Genomic DNA, 19893 nt, shown 5'->3' on the forward strand with positions numbered 1-19893 from the left:
TGCGGTGGTCCGGCTGGCTACAATCTCCTGATGCTTTTCGTTCCCCGGCTTCCTCCCCTTCCATCCGTCATCTCCAGTCGCCGGGATGTCTGTCGCGACAACGAAGAAAGAGTCCGAACTCTCTGGCCAGATCGATGACTTTATGGCGCTACTAAAGCGGGGTGGAAAGCGGCCGCGCTCGGAGGATGCTGCCCGACAGACTGTGGGGCTGCTGCGGAGGATCGTGGCGAACGGGCGCTGGGATAATGCGGGTGAGAGTGTGAAAGAGAGAGGCAGGGAGGAAGCGAGCGCCTGCTGGCATTGTGTTTAAATATTTTCTTCCTAATCGTGCCCCCCACCTCCGGAAAGATAGACAGTTATTTCTTTCTGAAACAAAAACACACCACAAAAATAAAAGAATCGCATTTTATTTATGTCGGTTCCTTTCACACACCTCCATAAGCAACTGCAATGATGACAGGAACTTGCCATGTGCATATCTCATAGAGGTGGTAGTGAGACCACTGCCTGGACCCAGAAAATCTTAATAACTATAGGCTGGTAGCAAATGTTCCATTCCTGGGCAAGGTCCTTGAACAAGTGGTGGCAGGCCAGCTCCAGACACTCTTGGATGAGACCGATTATCTGGATCCATTTCAGTCGTGTTTCAGACCTGGTTTTGGCACAGAAACAGCCTTGGTCGCCCTGTATGATGACCTCTGTCGGGAGAGAGACAGGGGGAGTGTGACTGTGTTGATTCTCCTTGATCTGTCAGCGCCTTTCGATACCATCAACCATGGTATCCTTCTGGGAAGACTGGCTGAGTTGGGAGTGGGAGGGACTGCATGGCGGTGGTTCCACTCCTACTTGGTGGGTCGGCTCCAGAAGGTGGTGCTTGGGGAACATTGCTCGGCACCCTGGACTCTCCAGTATGGGGTTCTGCAGAGGTTAGTTCTGTCCCCCATGCTATTCAACATCTACGTGAACCCTTTGGGTGCGGTCATCTTGAGCTTTGGAGTACGTTGCCATCAGTATGCTGATGACATGCAGCTCTATTTCTCCTTTTCATCTTCTTCAGGTGAGGCTGTCAATGTGCTGAACCAGTGTCTGGCTGCGACAATGGACTGGATGAGGGCTAATAAACTGAGGCTCAATCCAGACAAGACTGAGATCTGCTAGTGGGTGGTTCTTCTGACCGGATGGTGGATGTCCAACCTGTCCTGGATGGGGTTGCACTCCCCCTGAAGGAGCAGGTTCGTAGCTTAGGGGGCCTCCTAGAACCATCTCTGTCACTCGAGGCTCAGGTAGCCTCGGTGGCACGGAGTGCCTTCTATCATCTTTGGTTGGTGGCCCAGCTATGCCCCTATCTGGACAGGGATAACTTCGCTTCAGTTGTCCATGGTCTGGTAACCTCCAAGTTAGATTACTGCAATGTGCTCTATGTGGGGCTGCCTTTGAAGTCGGTTTGGAAACTGCAGCTTGTGCAAAATGCAACAGCCAGATTGATAACAGGGACCAGACGGTTCGAAAATATAAAGCCAATTCTGGCCCACTTGCATTGGCTGTCTGTACGTTTCCGAGCTTGATTCAAGGTGCTGGTTTTAACCTATAAAGCCTTACATGGCTTAGGACCACAATACCTGATGGAATGCCTCTCCCGACATGAAGCAACCCATACACTACGCTGAATATCCAAGGCCCTCCTCCGGGTGCCTACTCGGAGGGAAGCTGGGAGTCTGGCAACAAGGTAGAGGGTCTTCTCAGTGGTGCCCCCCAAATTATGGAATGATTTTTTTGATGAGGTGCGCCTGGCGCCAACACTGTTATCTTTTCGGCGCCAGATCAAGACTTTCCTCTTCTCCCAGGCATTTTAGCATGTGTTTTTAAATTACTTTTTTAAAAAATGTGTTTTTAAATTTGTATATTTGTTTTTAATGTTTTTAATTGTTGTAAACCGCCAAGAGAGCTTCGGCTATGGGGCGGTATACAAATGCAATAAATAAACAAATAAATATCTGCTAAGCCTAATCCACTATGCATTATTCACCTTTCCACCTAGAGTGGCCAGATGCAATGGAAGTTTAGGGTTTTTAAGGAAGAATGGAAGGGAGACCTGTGGCCCTCTAAATGTAGTTCATCCCTGGCCATTTATTATGCTTACTGGAGCTGATTAGTGTTCGAGTCAAACAACATCTTAAGGGCTGCAGGTCTCCCTGTGTTTTAAAGTATTTTATTAGAGAGAGCTAACTCTGGAGGGTGCTTCTTTTTTTATCTCTACATGACAAGATGTAGCTGCCAAAATTTTCTTCTACAGTCCCTCCAGACTGGTGTTTTTTTCTGGGTGTATTCTTCAACATGTCATTGATGCCATAATGTGTTAGTGATGGATTTATACCTGACCATCCACCCATCACTACACTTTATTAGTTCTGTGTTTCTTCTACAATGTTACCACATTATTGCCATCTGTAAGGGCTCTCTTGCACTATAGCACAACAAAAGTGGGACAAACAACAACCCCAGAGCACGTGTATGAAAAGTTACAGGATTTCAGCAGAAAGCTATGGAATGGAATGCTGAATGGAGATGAAACAGTGTGCCCACCCTGAAACTTTTGCAGGTGCAAACAGTATTGAAAGTGGAATTGCATATAACTGCCCTAATACCATCACAAGCACAAATCATAATGAATGCATAATAAACGGACGTACAGAAACCATGTCCTCCATTGCATCTGGTAATCCTGATCTTGCCTCTCTTGATCTGTGAAGTGTAAGAGCTCAGTACATTGATTTAAATCACCAAGAAAAGTTAAAAGGTAATGCAACTTCACAAAGCTCTCTGTGGGTCCCTGTCGACTGTGAGCAGGCAGAGGAATAGAGCAGGTTTCAATATCATTTGAATTGTTATTGAGGAGTAATTGTAATTGAGGAGTAGATGCCTTGCACTGTGTGCAGAGAATTAACTTTGAAAGCCCCTACATTTCAGGAGAATTGATGGATCTAATTCGCAAGGAGGGTCAGAGAATGACTGCTGCCCAGCCATCTGAGACCACTGTGGGTAATATGGTGAGACGAGTGCTGAAGATAATTCGTGAGGAGTATGGCAGGTAAAGATTGCTTCTTTTTGCCACAGGACTCACTGTATTAGCACCCTATGAGAAGATATTTTCTGTGTAACATAATTGTGACTTTATGCTGTCAGAACCCAATCTCTCCCTGATTTCTTCTATTAAAGAAACCATCTCATCCTACCCGAAACTTTGTATTTAAAAACAATATACAGCTATTCAAAGTCACTTGAAGGAAGGCTTTTGCAACACTTTCCCTTGTAGTGTTAAACGTTTATGCCATTTATGTATGTGATGCTACTACACAGACCATTCCATTCCCTTGAGGGAAACCTCCATTGCATGTTCTATTGTTTTTCTTCTTTTTTGCCACACATGCTCTTACTTGGGAAGCAAGTGTGAACAACATTGCCCCATGAGATCTGGGTTTTGAAGGGAGTAATATAAATAGACCTATATTTTCTTAAATCATTCTTTAGTGGGAAGCCACACTGTCCAGCCCAGCATGTAGCCTAGTCTTCAGCAGGATAACATTTTCAATTGTTTTTCCTGGTTTGTTCCACAGGCTCCGAGGGCGAAGTGAGGAGAGTGACCAGCAGGAGTCACTACATAAGCTTCTGACCTCTGAAAGTCTCAACGAGGATTTTAACACCTACTATCCCCCACTTAGGGCCAACATCATTGAAGCTATTAGTGAGCTGTTGATTGAACTAGGTAAGAGAGACCAGTGTAATAACATGTATAACTGCTGGAACTAGACAGTTGCTAGTATAATGATGGAGAGAGATCTAATAATGAGTATTGCTGAAGTATTGCACCCTTAATTGCCATGTAAGGCTGACTTCCAACCAGGAGAAACATCAGCAATGAGAGGAAACAAGCAGAGTTTATTTACTTTATTTATTATTTCATTTATATCCCGCCCTTCCTCCCAGTAGGAGCCCAGAGTTATTTCCCTAATCTTCAATTGGAGCAGTGTGAGACTTTAGCAGCTATTATATCTTAAGCAGCTCGGATGCAGCTCAGCCAAGCTCAAGATATGGACAGCACAACAGGAAGCTACTTCTTGTGTGGAACAAAAATTCTCTGACTAATTTGCAGGGCCTGTGAAAGTTTATATAATATACATAATACTCCCTCATAAAACTGTAATTGCAAACCATAGATATTATCTCAGCAAACAGTATATATTCAACAGATGTGCTTTTTTAATGCTATAAGCCATTGGAAGTGTACTAGGAGTTAGAATTCAGGTTTGGTAGAAAATTATGAGATTCTGCCGTTTTCCAGCAGTGGAAGAGGTGTTAGACCTGCCTTTTCTCTCATGGCTGGGTCTCTTTTCTTTGCAGAGGGCACCACTGACAACATTGCTATGCAGGCCCTGGAGCACATCCACTCCAATGAGGTGATCATGACCATTGGCTATTCACGCACTGTTGAGGCCTTCCTGAAGGAGGCAGCACGCAAGAGGAAATTCCATGTAATTGTAGCTGAATGTGCACCCTTTTGTCAGGTAAAGGCCTATTTATCTGGGCTGCATTTGTTCCCTGTTCAGTGCTTACTACGGAGCACAGTTTTAATTATAAACTTAAGATATTTGTGTCTTTGCTATAAGAGAATGTATAGGCGTGGTAAACAGGAAATAGATTAGGGAAAGCTTCTTACAGTTTCCAGGAGGATGGGGTAGTGATTTTGATGACATTACATGGATAGTCTGAAAAACTTGCATATATGAGCAGCACCAATTCCACAATAAACTCTTGTGATAGTCAGCAGTATTAGGTATAAGAAGCATTTCATCATATAATGGATAGTCGATATCACTGATGTTATCAGACTACCTGGAATTTGAGGACAACAAGCCAGGCTGTGACACGGGATCCGGCCTTCTCCATGATGGCACCCCGCCCCCGCCCCCCGGAGGCATGGGAATTCTGGTGCCCTTAAAACATATCTGATATCCTTGGCATTTGGTGACTGAAATTTAGGCTATTCAAGGGCTGAGGATGTTAAACTGCTGTTATATGTGATGATTTAATAATTGACTGATAATTTCATTTGTGTTTCTTTGTATAATACATTGTTTAATAGTATTTTGGAAACTGCTCTGTGATTCTTTTTTAATGAAGAGCAGTCTAAAGGTTGTGTTAATAATAATTATAAATAAATAACATAGGGAACTCATCGCCACAAGTCTTTGTGAAGACAACTAGCATTTTTGTTTGTTTTTTAAGGCATTAGGGTGAATACCAGAGGGATAGATATTAGTAAAAATAAACCATAATAGGTATGCATCTCCATTTTCAGACTTTCAACTACCAGATTCTGGGATTAAGAGGAAATGGATATTGTCAAGGCATCTGTCTGGTTATTTATTTTATTTATTACTTGATTTATATCCTGCCCTTCCTCCCAGCAGGAGCCCAGGGCAGCAAACAAAAATGCTAAAAACACTTTAAAACATCATAAAAACAGACCTTAAAATATATTAAAACAAAACAACATTAAAAACATTAAAAAAAAAGCTTTAAAAACATCTTTAAAAAAGGGTTAAAAACATATTGTTAAAAAAAACATATTAAAAGCAATTCCAACGCAGACTGGGATAGGTCTCAACTTAAAAAGCTTGTTGAAAGAGGAAAGGATATTGTTGACAGAAACGATACTCATCTTAGTCGGATATTGTTGTGACCTAGCTTGGTATGAACTGTGTGTTCATGAAACTTCAGAAAGTCTAGCTCACAAATGTTATTTGTCTGGCCCTTCCTATAAGCATCTTCACACACCCCCTCACTTGTTTTTTTTTTTTGCAGGGTCATGAAATGGCTGTTTGTTTGTCTAAAGAGAACATAGAAACGACTGTCATGAGTGATGCAGCCATCTTTGCTGTCATGTCTCGGGTTAACAAGGTAGGCAGCATAGGGCTGCTTGGTTTGTTTCTGCAGCTGTGTGATCATACAAGGAAACATTTATACCGGGGATGGCTAAAATATTTTGGGCCAAGGACTACATTGAACTATGGCCAACTCTGTGAGAGGCAAAGTGTGAAAAGAAGGCATGACCTATAGGAGCACACAAAACATTGTAATTCTTTAAAAAAAAAGATAAATGGGGGGCACAAAAAACCCTCTCTGTGTGGGAGGAATGCAGCCCACAGCCTGTGGGTTAGCCACCCCTGATATACATAGTCACCAACAGTTTGGATATATATGACTCAAGTAGGAGGGACTTGCAGTCCAAGAGGAATTTTTATATTTACAAATGGTGACTTGCCAAATACAAGTGCTACAGATCCATAGAGAGAGAGGAACATCTGCATTGCACAACGGCATATAAATCAAGATTAGGGTGGCCAAGTACACACAAAATGATTCTTAATTGTTGTTGCTATGTATGATTCAAAAGATTCTATATCCTGTCCATTTGTTTTGGATAATGTGTTGGAACAGGATGCCCATTGAAGACAAGAGTTCTTCTTTCTGAATCCCAAGAATGCCAATATTTGAAAGAATAAAAAACTATTTTGTGAAAGCATTGAGGTTTTATTTATCTCTGTGTGGTATGTTGTTGTTATATGCCTTCAACCGGATTACGACTTATGGCGGCCCTATGAATCAGTGACCTCCAAAAGCATCTGTCATGAACCACTCTGTTCAGATCTTGTAAGTTCAGGTCTGTGGCTTCCTTTATGGAATCAATCCATCTCTTGTTTGGCCTTCCTCTTGTTCTACTCCCCTCTGTTTTTCCCAGCACTACTATCTTTTCTAGTGAATTATGTCTTCTCATTATGTGTCCAAAGTATGATAACCTCAGTTTCATCATTTTGGCTTCTAGTGACAGTTCTGCTTTAATTTCTTCTAACACCCAATTATTTGTCTTTTTCGCAGTCCATGGTATGCGCAAAGCTCTCCTCCAACACATTTCAAATGAGTTGATTTTTCTCTTATCCGCTTTTTTCACTGTCCAACTTTCACATTCATACATAGAGATCAGGAATACCATGGTCTGAATGATCCTGACTTTAGTGTTCAGTGATACATCTTTGCATCTGATGACCTTTTCTAGTTCTTTCATAGCGGCCCTCCCCAGTCCTAGCCTTCTGATTTCTTGACTATTGTCTCCATTTTGGTTAATGACTGTGCCGAGATACTGATAATCCTTGATAAGTTCAATGTCCTCACTGTCAGCTTTAAAGTTACATAGATCTTATGTTGTCATTACTTTAGTCTTTTTGGCATTCAGCTGTAGTCCTGCTTTTGTGCTTTCCTCTTTAACTTTCATCAGCATTCGTTTCAAATCATTACTGGTTTCTGCTAGTAGTATGGTATCGTCTGCATATCTTAAATTATTGATATTTCTCCCTCCAATTTTCACACCTACTTCATCTTGGTTCAGTCCCACTTTCGTATGATATGTTCTGCATATAGATTAAACAAATAGGGTGATAAAATACACCCCTGTCTCACACCCTTTCCAATGGGGAACCAATTGGTTTCTCTATATTCTGTCCTTACAGTAGTCTCTTGTCCAGAGTATAGGTTGCGCATCAGGGCAATCAGATGCTGTGGCACCCACATTTCTTTGAAAGCATTCCGTAGTTTTTCATGATCTACACACTCAAAGGCTTTGCTGTAATCTATAAAGCACAGGGTTATTTTTTTCTGATATTCCTTGCTCCGTTCTATTATCCAACATATGTTTGAGATATGATCTCTGATGCCTCTTCCCTTTCTAAATCCAGCTTGGATGTCTGGCATTTCTTGCTTCATATATGGTAAGAGCCTTTGTTGTAGAATCTTGAGCATTACTTTACTTGCATGGGATATTAGGGCAATAGTTCGATAATTACTGCATTCCCTGGGATCCCCTTTCTTTGCAATTGGGATGTATATTGAACGTTTCCAGTCTGTGGGCCATTGTTAGTTTTCTATATTTCTTGACAGATTTTTGTCAAAATTTGGACAGATTCAGTCTCAGTAGCTTGTAGCAGCTCTATCAGTATGCCATCTATTCCTGGTGATTTGTTTCCTCCAAGTATTTCAAGAGCAGCTTTCACCTCACTATCTAAAATTTCTGGTTCTTCATCATATGGTTCCTCCATGAATGAATCTGTCATCCTTGCATCTCTTTTATAGAGTTCTTCAGTGTATTGCTTCCATCTTCCTTTTATTTCATCTCGGTCAGTCAGTGTGTTCTCCTGTGGATTATTCAACATCCCTACTCTTGGTTTAAATTTCCCTTTCATTTCTCTAATCTTTTGGAATAGGGCTCTTGTTCTTCCCTTTTTGTTGTCCTCTTCTATTTCTATACAATAACTATTGTAATAGTTCTCTTTGTCTCTACGTACTAGTCACTGTATTGTTGCATTTAGGGTTCTGACTGTGTTTCTATCTCCTCTTGCTTTTGCTTTCCTTCTCTCTTTAACCATTTGAAGAGTGTCTTCAGCCACCCATTGACCATTGAGGTCTTCCTCTCTTTTTAACTAGAGGTATTGTCTTTTTGCATTCTTCCCTGATAATGTCTCTGACTTCAGTCCATAGTTCTTCTGGTTCTCTATCAACTAAGTTTAAAGCCTCAAACCTGTTCCTTATTTGATCTTTATATTCTTCTGGGATGTTATTTAAATTGTATTTTGGCATTATGATTGATTTGTTGTTCTTCTTTAGCTTTACTCTGATTTTCGATACCACCAGTTCATGAACTGTACCACAGTCTGCTCCTGGTCTTGTTTTTGCAGAAAGTATGGAACTTCTCCATCTTCTGCTACCAATTATATACCGTAATCAATTAGATTCCTATATTGACCATTTGGTGATGTCCACATGCACAGTCGTCTTTTCGGTTGCTCACAAAATGTGTTTGCAAGAAACAAATCATTGGCTTCACAGAATTCAATCAGTCTTTCTCCTGCTTCATTTCTATCTCCTAAGCCCCATTTCCCCACAATTCCTAGTTCTTCTCTGTTCCCTACTTTTGCATTCCATTCCCCCATGATTATCAGCACATCTTGTTTTGGTGTGTGATCGATTTCTTCCTGTACTTCTGCATAAAATCTCTCCAATTCCTCTTCTTCTGAGTTTGACGTTGGAGTGTAGACTTGGATGATGGTTATGTTAATAGGTTCCCGTTCAATCTCATTGATATCACTTGCTCAGACCTTGCGTTGTAGCTCCTAATTGCTTTTGCTACATCACTTCTCACTATTAAAGCAACCCCATTTCTTCTTGATTTCTCATTTCCTGCATAAAATATTTTGTAGTTGCCTGATTGAAAATGTCCCATTCCTGTTCATTTTAATTCACTCACACCAAGTATTGTAATGTTGAGACGTTCCATTTCTTGCTTGACAATTTCTAACTTTCCCTGGTTCATGCTTCTCACATTCCATGTTCCTATTGTGTGTGTCGTACAACTCCGGACCCTCCTTTTGCATCAGCCTCTGGGCTTCCTTCTTTGACCCAGCTGCATCATTAGTCACAGCACTACTCGTACTTGTCCTTTGTTCTTCCCCAGTAGCTCGTTGAGTGCCTTCTGACCTGGGGGTCTCATCTTCCAGCACTATCTCATGTTGCATTTTGGATACTCTGTTCATAGGGTTTTCGTGGTAAGAGATATTCAGAGGTGGTTTACCATTGCCTTCCTCCGAGTTTGGATGCATCTTAGTCTGGTGTCTCAGCTTTGTCCATTCTGCCGTGGGTGCCCCTGCTAGGAGTCTAGCTTCTTGGTCTAGACTGCTGACGGCATTGCTCTCAGCTTCTTCAACACTCTTAAACCCCCTCACCACATTAAGGTGTGCATGCTAGAGGGGTGTGTGGCATAGAACATGTTATGTAACATGTATGTAACGTGTGTGGTATAGAACACGTTATAGGAGGCAACACTTCCAGCAACTGAGTGACCTAACAGATTCTCTTGTTTGGTTTTACTTTTGGAGGAAGTAGAAATAGGATACCAAGGTGGGCTGGCTGACTGACTGCATAAGATCTGGGAATCCCTCTAGATAGTCAGAGAAAGTGCATTGGGCAAGATAGATCAATATCAGCTTTTTTGTTAAAATCACAATTATTTTTCCTCCCTAGTTATTTGTTCTAGTCATATTAAGAATGCTCATCATGATGATGTTTTCCCCAAATTCCAATTAATTATGATATGCTTAATATTTCTATTGTGCAGGTAATAATTGGAACAAAAACTATCTTGGCCAATGGTGCATTGATAGCTGTCAGTGGCACTCATACCTTGGCATTAGCAGCCAAACACCACTCCACCCCTCTCATTGTCTGTGCACCCATGTTCAAGCTCACACCACAGGTAAGTGCAGTAACCTTTAAATAGTGTTATCTGTAATCAAGAGGAACACAAATGCTCAAAGAGAGCCAGTGTTGTACCACATGGATGAATCAAAATGTATAAACTAATGTAGATCTGTTGCCAGTGGAAGCAAATTGCAAAGTGCCAGTTTGTCTTGTAGAGAAAGCTACAAAGTAGCTGTGTCAGTGCACTGGAGTCCTATTCTGTACCACTGGCTGCCATATGAATCCTTTATTTACTGAAATATAGCAAGGCATATGGAATACATCACGGCTATATGTACTGTACACAACATATGAGCATAGAAAATGCTACTGAATACAGAATTCAGAAACGTGGAAATAGAGCTTATTTTTAAAAGACAGACTTGAAAATTTATGAGTAAAAGTACCTCTACTACATCTCCTATATAGGATGATAGTGATAATGCCTTTGTTCTCTATTCCAGTTCCTTAATGAAGATGACTCATTCCATAAATTTGTCTCTCCACAGGAAGTGTTGCCTTTCACAGAAGGTAGCTTTTTTTTTTTTTTTTTTTTTAAAGGAAGCTTCCTTGTAGGCCCCCTTTTAGGGACCTTTGACAGCCCAATCTATACATGTTTACTCAGAAATAAGTCCAGCTGTGTTCAGTGAGGCTTACTCCCAGGTAAGTGTGCATAGGACTGCAGCCTGAGTTACTCAGTTCCATACAGCATGAAGGAAAAAACTCTTTAGGTTCCAGTGCTAAACCCACTTACTAGAGACCAAATCCTATTGGAATGTCATAGGTCTTACTTCTGATTAAACATGCATAAGATTACACTGTTAATGGATACCAGGGAAATCTTCATTGTGGCTTGTGTCCTGACTTACCTTAACCAATAAGGTTATTTCTTCAGATGGAGATTTTGTACCTGCCTTCATCTGACTCATTAACTTGTGTACATGCAAGGCATGGTATAAGCAGTGTTCGATAATGAAATTGTGCTACATTTCTGCTTTGTGTTGGTATGGTGCATGAGATTACTGACATATAGCCGAGTGAAAATAGCTTTCCATTCAAGATTATTCTTCAGGGAAAATGTAAGAACTTCAGTTTTAGGTCAGACAAGTAGTATATTTGCTCTAAAATCCTGTATCTGCAGTGACAAATTACCACTTCACAAGGAATATATGGGATTATCAATGCACTCCTTATGGTGCACTTGCAGTGTGCATTGATTTTTATATTGCCAAGTAAAAGAGTGTATTTAAATCAGTGTTCAAGTTTTCTCCTTTCAGATCTATAATTTCTGAACAGCTATGGATAGTGACCTAAGCAATTGTTATAACTATTAAGAGTCAGGAAACTGCAGCTGGCTCAGAAGAAGGCAGTGATGTTATTAATGAGGATGGCCAGATATCAGCACTTCAAGCCTGTGCTGTGCCACCTGCAGGAGCGTCTAGTCTATTTCTGGGCCCAATTTCAAAGTGCTGGTATTAACATTTTAAGGCCCTGAAAGACCTGGGATCAGGTTACCTGAAGGTTCACCTCCTCTTGTACATACCTGCCCATACCTGAAGATCTTAATTAGAGGCACTCCTCCAGGTTCCTGCCCCACCCATGGATCTTCCTCTCTACCCCATATCCGATGGACTTGATGGACCCTATTTTTTTTAAATTATCTTTTAGCCACGTCTTCCCCTCTGAAGGACACCGCATATCTGAAAGTTGTCCTTTTAGCATCTGGACTTGGGGGGGGGTCACATCTGATACTGATTTTCATAAGAACTAGCCCACCAAATTTGAGGGAGCAAAATTTTGACTAAGATTTATGTACAGTATCTGTAAAGTTTCATTTGATGGCCTGAATGGATGCCAAAGAATTCTTAAGCGAGGGATGGGATTTGTTGCCTTCCAGACATTGCTGGACTTCACCTTCCATCAGCTCTAGCCAGCATGGGCAATAGCCAGGGATGATGAAATTTACAGATTGGCAGCATCTGGAGGACCATAAATTCCCAGACATGGCTTAAACACTGCAATTCTGGGGGATTAACAGTGTGGCTTTCTTTTGAATAAACATACTTACGATTGCACTATACAACTTTTCTATACTTTAGCTTTAAGTAACAGGGCACATGAGGCAAGTTAGGCTTCTCTTCTTTTTTTTGCTGCCTGTCATCCTTCTTTCGCTGATGCTTATGCTCCATATTTTTTTATTTTATTTAAAATATTTCTATCCCACCCTTCTACCCTGTAATAGGGCACTCAGGGCAGCTTACAAAAATAAAATCAAACATGTACACATGCTAGGTATAAGGCCAAATTGCTTCTTATTCTCTTCTGTTGCTCATTTTTCACTCGTGAATATTTTTCTTTCAGGAGAAATTCTGTCTAAGGTCAATGTTTATTGTCCAGTCTTTGACTATGTTCCTCCAGAACTTATCACACTCTTCATTTCAAACATTGGTGGCAATGCTCCTTCCTACATCTATCGTCTCATGAGTGAACTCTATCACCCAGATGATCGTGAACTTTGAGCTATAGCCATAATTTATATCACAGAATAAATGTATACTTTTATCTGAAGAAAAAGCAGCTAAACAAAATGTCAAACTGCAGAAAATGGAATTACTGTCTTAAAAATATATTTTATTTGACCTATGCTTTCTCTGTTGGAAACAGTACTCCTCTAGTCTAGGTGTGTTTTGTCAACTTTATTGAAAGACAATGGTTTTCTGAGAATGTTTTAGGATCATATAAAGGCCAGAATTCAGGGAATTTGCTCACAGCTGCTAAGCTACCTTCAATCTATAATAATAAATGTGCCTTGTAATTGCCCAAGCTCCTTGCTCCTTCTACTTTGCTTCTTGAAATGGGAGGTAGAGCAGAAAAGATTAGCTATCCAGGCTCAACATTAGCCATAAAATACAATTGAAAATACTGTATTCTCATTCTTGTTTCAATTAAACATTGAGGATACTTGCATTCAAGCAAGTTAAAGTAACCCATACTGCAAGATAGCATCAAAATGCTATGAGAGGCACTCAGATGGAAGGCCCTTTTGTTTTTGGTAGCATTTCAATCAGAAACTCCGGCTTGCATTATTTTAATAATATAAATCAGTATTTAAATGTAATTTAAAATACAAAGTGACAAAAATATTTGGATAGGTGCTATAAAAATTTGGGTTAAGCAACAATTCTGATCAAATACTGTACCTGTCTGAAACCATAAAGCTATAGCTACTGCTTACTTCAGTTACTAAAAGCAATGAAGTGGGTGTGATTTTTTTAATTATTAAAAATGACTCATCTTGCACTAGCACTGTGTAATTAAGTGCTTTTCAAAGTGCAAGGTGAGCCATTCCATATCTTTCAGGGGCATAACCCTTAAGATTTTGCCTCAGGTGTTCCCTAACATGAAGATATAAATATTAGACAGGTACTAGTGTCGGCTGCATTCAGAATGCCAAAGTTGCGTCTCTTCTTCTGCTTTCAGAGTTGATCCATGTCCCACGGTAATCTGTGTTCCAGAATAGGAACATGTAGAGGCGCTTGCCTCAAGTACTACCCGTTAGGTGGCATCCATTTTCATTGAAATTCTAAAATCTGCCAACACTTTCATGTATAACAGTCTTTCTCTTTCCTGAAAAGTTGCCAGCGTTTTGCCATTCTCCTTAATTTATCCAGATTGGGTTTAGGCTGCAGAAAAACAATATTGAAGACTTGGTCACACATAACTTAAGGCAAAGAAAGTAATCCAATCATCTTGCTTATAAAATTCCTGTACCTATTGGTATTGGTATTGAAATTGACAGTATCAGACTTTTTTCAACAAATGAAAAAAAAATTGGCCTACATCATGAGCAAGACATGTTTCCTCTGAAGGTAGCACTGTTTAATACCTGGAAAAATGACATTTTCTACATGTGCTTAGAACACCCTCTAAAAGTTAAAACAAATACATCATAAAATGCACATACAGAGGGGAAGGAAGTTGTATCATGTCACAATATTAAATAAGGAACCATAACATTAACTGAACTGATTCTCAAATGAGACCCCAGATGGTTTTTACACTTTTAAAAAACTCTGCATTCAAATTGTCAAGAGATGGAAAATACAGATATTTTAAGAAGGATCAGTGTTATATTGAGGTTTTATTATATTGTGTATTTTGATTTGGGAATTGGGAAGGTTCTGTCCTAAAATGCATATTCCCACCCCACCCCAATTTATATAAGCAGTGTATTCTACTTAGACCAAGTTGTTGGTTAATATGAAATCTGTAGGATAAGTATACTCAGTGACCATATCCTGTCCATTTTTTCTGCTAAATGGCATACCTGACTTTCTTGCTGCAAATGATCTACATCAGCAAGAGGCAGCATGGAGGGTCTCCCATGAGCACATTGGAAAGGTAACTGACAACATGACAAAGCTTCCATAAGATGGCAGCTTTCCTCCAAAGTCAAGTGGTCATTGAACTTAACAGCACCTGATAAAAGAAAATAGTGTGGAAGCTGTAACTCTACAAGAGGGGCAGTTCCTTCCTGTCCCTGAAGTTGCATAAAAGGAGAAGAGACCCCATTAACACAAATTTCTATGACTATGTTCATCTCTCTTTCACCAAGGCAACCAGCAGCACATAACCTGCAACACTTATTTTCAGCCATACAAACAGAAAACGAATACCTCAAATACCAATGAAGTTGGGTTATATATTGCAAGTATTTCTGCCACCCTAGTCGGAGGTAGCACGCTTCTGAAAACCAGTTGCCGGAAGCCTCAGGAGGGGAGAGTGCTCTTGCACTCGGGTCTTGCTTGTGGGCTTCCCCCAGGCACCTGGTTGGCCACTGTGAGAACAGGATGCTGGACTAGATGGGCCACTGGCCTGATCCAGCAGGCTCTTCTTATATTCTTATGTTCTTGCCTTTCCATACAAATGCTGAAGGAGGCTCACAGCATTAAAACAATCAAATGCAATAAAAAAATAACCAGGATGCTTCTGAAAGTGGAAGATTTAGCAGAACCAAATCACTGCTGTTCTGCTTTAAGCTGAAAGTGGAAAAAAAACTCTGCTTCAGACTTCTCACACTCTGTAGCCAAGTAGGCAGTCCCCCTTTCCCCAGCCCCAAATTTTAGAAGGGGGCTAATTTTAATTGGGATCATTACGTGAGGGGAAAGGGTTAAATACACCACCCCACCTATTTGCCCTCCCAATTATGATTGCCCCCAACCTTGCTACAATTTAGGTGGGGTGTGTGTGAAAAAAACTGATATAAAGGCAATGCTATTTGAAAAGCTTGCGGGCTTCCCATAGGCATATGAATGGCCACTGTGAGAACAGAATTCTGGACTAGATGAGCCACAGACCTGATCCAGCAGGCACTTCTTACGTTCTTATGAAAGGGAAGAGCTCCAACTCCCAGCATTCTTGACTATTGGCTATGCTGGCTGAGGGGCTAATAGAAGATGGGAGTCCAACAATATCTGCAGGGCCACAGGTAGCCCACCCCTGCTTTAAATGTTACAATGGGTAAAATATGCAAGGCTGCAGCATGTAACTCATGCCTATAATGAAACTCTCCATACTGGTGAGGGTGAAGAAGAAACACTAGTTGTTAAAATGAAAACTGGAACTATCTTTGAACCAAGTTATAAGGTAAAGTTTCTTCAAGTCTCTGCTCCTGTTCAAAGGTGGTTCTTATGTTCAGATTTGCAGAGCAAGGTGCTTCTGAATTTAAAAAACTTGCAAGCTTTTCAAGCTTCTGGAGGTGTATTCCACTCCAAAACACATAGAGCTTTTATCAATAAGACTGGAGCATATTTTCCTTTCTGTTTTGATTCCCTCCCCCTTCTTCCTGCATGCTCAAGCAGCAGCCAGTCAAATGTTTCCAAGCACTCACAAGCAAGGTGTAAAGACAAAGGTAATTCTGTTAGGGTGCTTCCACATGGCAGTTTATTGTGCTGCCCATGTATGCAAGCTTTCCACAGAATCCACATGACATACATAATCAACACATCAGAAAATAACATGGGCTGGCATTTTGAGGAGGATGTCATGTAGATGTTGCACAAAATTTGCATGCATGAGCGGCACCAAGTTCATAACAAATTGCTATGTGGAAGCACCCTTTATCCTCCAATTCAGATATATCTTCAGAAAGTATGGCAAGAGCCACATATCCACAGCACAACAAAAGCAGTCTATTATGTTAGAGGCTCTTCTATAAGAGATACGGATCCCTGCTGCTTGTAATGAAATTACTCCTGTTCTCTCTAAAAGTGCTAGGAAGTTTGCTGTAAAGCAATGAGGTGGCCTAAGATAATGCTTTCCTTACCATGACAAGCCTGGGAAGCCAGCACCTTCAGAATTGTTAGAGGCAGTGTCCCTCGTGCCCCTCCCATGGTCTGCAGAAGCTGAAAACAGGAGGACAGTATTTGACAACTGTTTCTAAAGACAACGAAGAATTCTCGGTATAATAGATCAACAAATTAGAAGGTGGACAAACACAAAAGGGAACCCCAACTGGTATGAACTCCCTTACATGCAAATTCAAGTATGTACAACTGTGGATTACTCCGGTCTAATTCAAACAGTGAAAAGTGGATTAACGCCTAAATGCTCAAGTGTGGAGAAGCCCTGAATTCCCTTCTATCAATGACAAAAGTGAAAAATATCCTGTTGCTTTGGAACAGCAACTGGCCCAAGGACTACTTGACATGGGGCAGCTCTGTTTCTTCCACCTCCTCTCCAAGTAAACAGAGAAAGACAAGGAGTTAGTTGGTCTTGAGACTTCTCCCATCCTCATGTTCTGGCCGCTGATGGGAAGGAGCCTGCTCCAACCTCAGAGTTCTAAAATATGCAGAGGGAAACTCAAGATATGTCCTCACTTTAGGAGTGCAACACACAAGTCATGTCCAATTCATACCACACTCGCATAAAAAATACATACCTCAATTTGTTCTCGAATGAACTCCTAAAAAGTGTAAAAAGACACAAATCAGTCAGATAAGGTTCTCACCCTCACAGACAAAATATCTCTGTCCTCCAAAAAGAGATTATCAAAACCCTGATAAAAGTTTCAGAATACAAAGGATACTTGCCACTTTCTGCATAAGTTTTACCCGTTGTAATGCACTACATGTTTCAGAGGAAAGTATGTGGATGAAGCTAAGAAGCCCTCTACAATGAGCTTGCAGGCACAATATTACATTTGCTGTGTTTTACATATTTATTTAAAACATTTTTATACTGCTTTTCAGGCGGACCTCACAAAGTGGTAAACATTTATTTATAAAAATATGTATATACTGCTATTCATGAAAAAGATCAAAGCAGTTTACAACATATACCAACACAGGACAAAACCATATAAAAATTTAAAATCAGAAATCAATCAACTAACTACTGTAGAAAGATACTCTCTCAGTATCACCAGCATAAGCCTGGTGTTTTCAGGAAAGTTTTCAATAGACATTTAAAAATCAGAATAGAAGGTACCTGCTGAAGCTCCATTGGCAGAGCCAATTATTGTAAACTGCCTGGAAATGTTATATTGAAAACTGGTATTAAAATGAAACATTTTAATATCTATCAAATGAAACATTTTAATATATATCAGTGGCTTTTCACCTCCACATGAATATGATTGTGCAGTTTTCCCACCCCATCTTGCCAATTACAATGAAAAATGGCTAAGCAAATCCTATGTATAAAACATTCTGCTGGTTTAAGTATTGTTTATGTATGTTTGGATATTAAATGTTATATGATAAGGCAGCTATCTATATGAAACAGCTAAAAATATCTGCAGAGTAATAGTGCAATCCAAATGATGGGCAGCCGGTGGAAGGGGTGCTAGCGGAGGAGGAGCGGGCAGGAAAGTCTGCAGGATCCATTTCCCGCTCGGGAGCCATACGCGTGAGCGGAATGGAAGAAGCCAGCTCGTATGAACCAGCCTCATGGGGAGTAAGTGCTCCCTATAGATGTCCATTACAATTTTTTTACTCCGTTGGTTTTTTGCCCAGCGGAGATTTCAGTCAGATCAGGATCTGGGGAGGGCTCCAAACAGGAGGAGGATCTTGCATAAGTCCACCCCCACGGATCCTCCCTCACCATGCCCCTGGAATGCCTCATTTCTGGCGCTACCGCTGCCTTCCACCAGCTCTCCATCCACAGGGCTGGCTGTCCCTGGTGGACCCCAGGGTGAGCTGGCAGGTTCCTGGTGGAGCAGTGGTTCAGCTGCAGCAGGGGGCTTCTGCTGGCAGAGCCTGGTGGTGCCGGGAGCCTGCCAGCTCAGCCAGGGGTCCACTGCATCCGACCTCCCCCAGCCTGGCAGAAATATGAGTTGGATTGCACCCTAAGTAACCTACCCAATTTAGATAAGAATCAGCAAACTATTCCATTCTGCCTAATCAAGCTCTGCATGTAACTCCTCCAAAGTGTAGGAACAATTTAACAGATATAGCTGAAAAAACAGACTGAAAGATGACATTTTAATCTAGCAGCATCTTTGAACAGAATTCTCCTTTTAATTCTTATTTGATTCTATCCATCACTCTAGCTCTTCAAAGTCTATACCTAATGTGCAATATAATCCACTGGAAATAGTTTTCACATATAGATCTCCAGAGCAGATGCACAATAGAGTGCTATACAGGGGAACACAACCTATAACCAGCCAACACATTTGCAGCTTCTGCTGCACCCTTCCACAGTTACCTACAGTCATTAAATTTGAATGCAATTAGCTACCTACATTCATTACATTATTTGCCTTATATGTGCAGCCTTGGTTGTTGCTCCATGCATTTTGTATAAACTGTGACTAAAATGTAAAAACTGAGGGTTGTATCCAATGTAGCGCTACGTGATTGTTCCATCAGTGCAAGGATTTCTGCTTGAGCAACAGAAGGTAGTCTCCCCCTCTTGACCCCCAAACTGTTCTAGGGGTTCCCTCTACCCTCTGGAGCTGATTTTGGGAGAGTGCAGGGCAAATGCTGCAGGAGAAGAGGAGTTAAAGTCCTGTTGTGCAAATTAAAAACCTTGCACTGATGGGACGCGTTAGCTGAATATCCCTCATTATGTGCCATTCTTCCAAAGTAAGCAAGATGGCATGTGTGCCAACATACATACATGCAAACCAAGATGCAGGGAAAGGCAGCTGGTCACTCACTTTGTTGCCAGAAAGAGCACCCAGTCACAAGTCTTAACATGCTTAGTTTTGTATAGCAAGCTTATCGTCATTAACAAAATAAGGCTTCCAATACAATTCTAAAAGGTGCTTCTTCCTTTGGTGAGAGCTTTATAAAATTGAACCGACAACTTCTAATCTAGGAAGCAATGCTGAGGTTGAAGTGACTCCAGATGTATCTGCATGTGTTCAGAAATCAGATATGATAAACAGGACATTTGATATCTGAAAGTCATATAGGCCCTGAGCTAAGCCCATACTAGTCCCTAGCCTGTCTCTAAAGAAGATCAAATGTATGAGGCAGTAGTAGATGGCATAGTAGGACAACAGCACTCACTTGACCTCCCAACAGCTGAGTCACTGCTGTT

At 40.9% G+C, this 19893-nt stretch overlaps 2 protein-coding genes across 10 annotated transcripts in view; one reads left to right on the forward strand and one right to left on the reverse strand.

Annotated features, from left to right (window-relative positions):
• EIF2B2 (eukaryotic translation initiation factor 2B subunit beta) lies at positions 1-13266 on the forward strand. 2 transcript variants are annotated; one of them, XM_061611766.1, is made up of 8 exons: positions 2-251; positions 2968-3088; positions 3615-3763; positions 4399-4562; positions 5863-5958; positions 10223-10360; positions 10809-10875; positions 12706-13266. In XM_061611766.1, the coding sequence occupies exons 1-8, from the start codon at positions 86-88 to the stop codon at positions 12861-12863; spliced, it is 1059 nt and encodes a 352-aa protein (XP_061467750.1). In that variant the 5' UTR covers positions 2-85; the 3' UTR covers positions 12864-13266. The 2 variants fall into 2 exon arrangements, with proteins under 2 accessions (XP_061467751.1, XP_061467750.1); XM_061611767.1 differs by lacking the exon at positions 10809-10875 and having other exon boundaries at positions 1-251.
• Positions 10615-19893, reverse strand: part of MLH3 (mutL homolog 3) — a 24403-nt gene continuing 15124 nt past the window's right edge. For 3 of the 8 annotated variants that reach the window (XM_061611758.1, XM_061611759.1, XM_061611760.1), the window contains exons 10-13: positions 17285-17308; positions 16670-16748; positions 14672-14823; positions 10621-14027 (exon numbers count right to left, since the gene is read on the reverse strand). In XM_061611758.1, the coding sequence (XP_061467742.1) occupies positions 13947-14027; positions 14672-14823; positions 16670-16748; positions 17285-17308 (336 nt within the window). In that variant the 3' untranslated portion in view covers positions 10621-13946. Of the gene's footprint in view, positions 14028-14671; positions 14824-14883; positions 15384-16669; positions 16749-17284; positions 17309-19893 lie in introns of those variants that run through there. The other 5 variants (XM_061611765.1, XM_061611761.1, XM_061611763.1 and 2 more) reach the window with 5 other exon arrangements.

The sequence above is a fragment of the Rhineura floridana genome, chromosome 2 (assembly GCF_030035675.1).
Source record: "Rhineura floridana isolate rRhiFlo1 chromosome 2, rRhiFlo1.hap2, whole genome shotgun sequence".
NCBI classification, from domain to species: domain Eukaryota; kingdom Metazoa; phylum Chordata; class Lepidosauria; order Squamata; family Rhineuridae; genus Rhineura; species Rhineura floridana.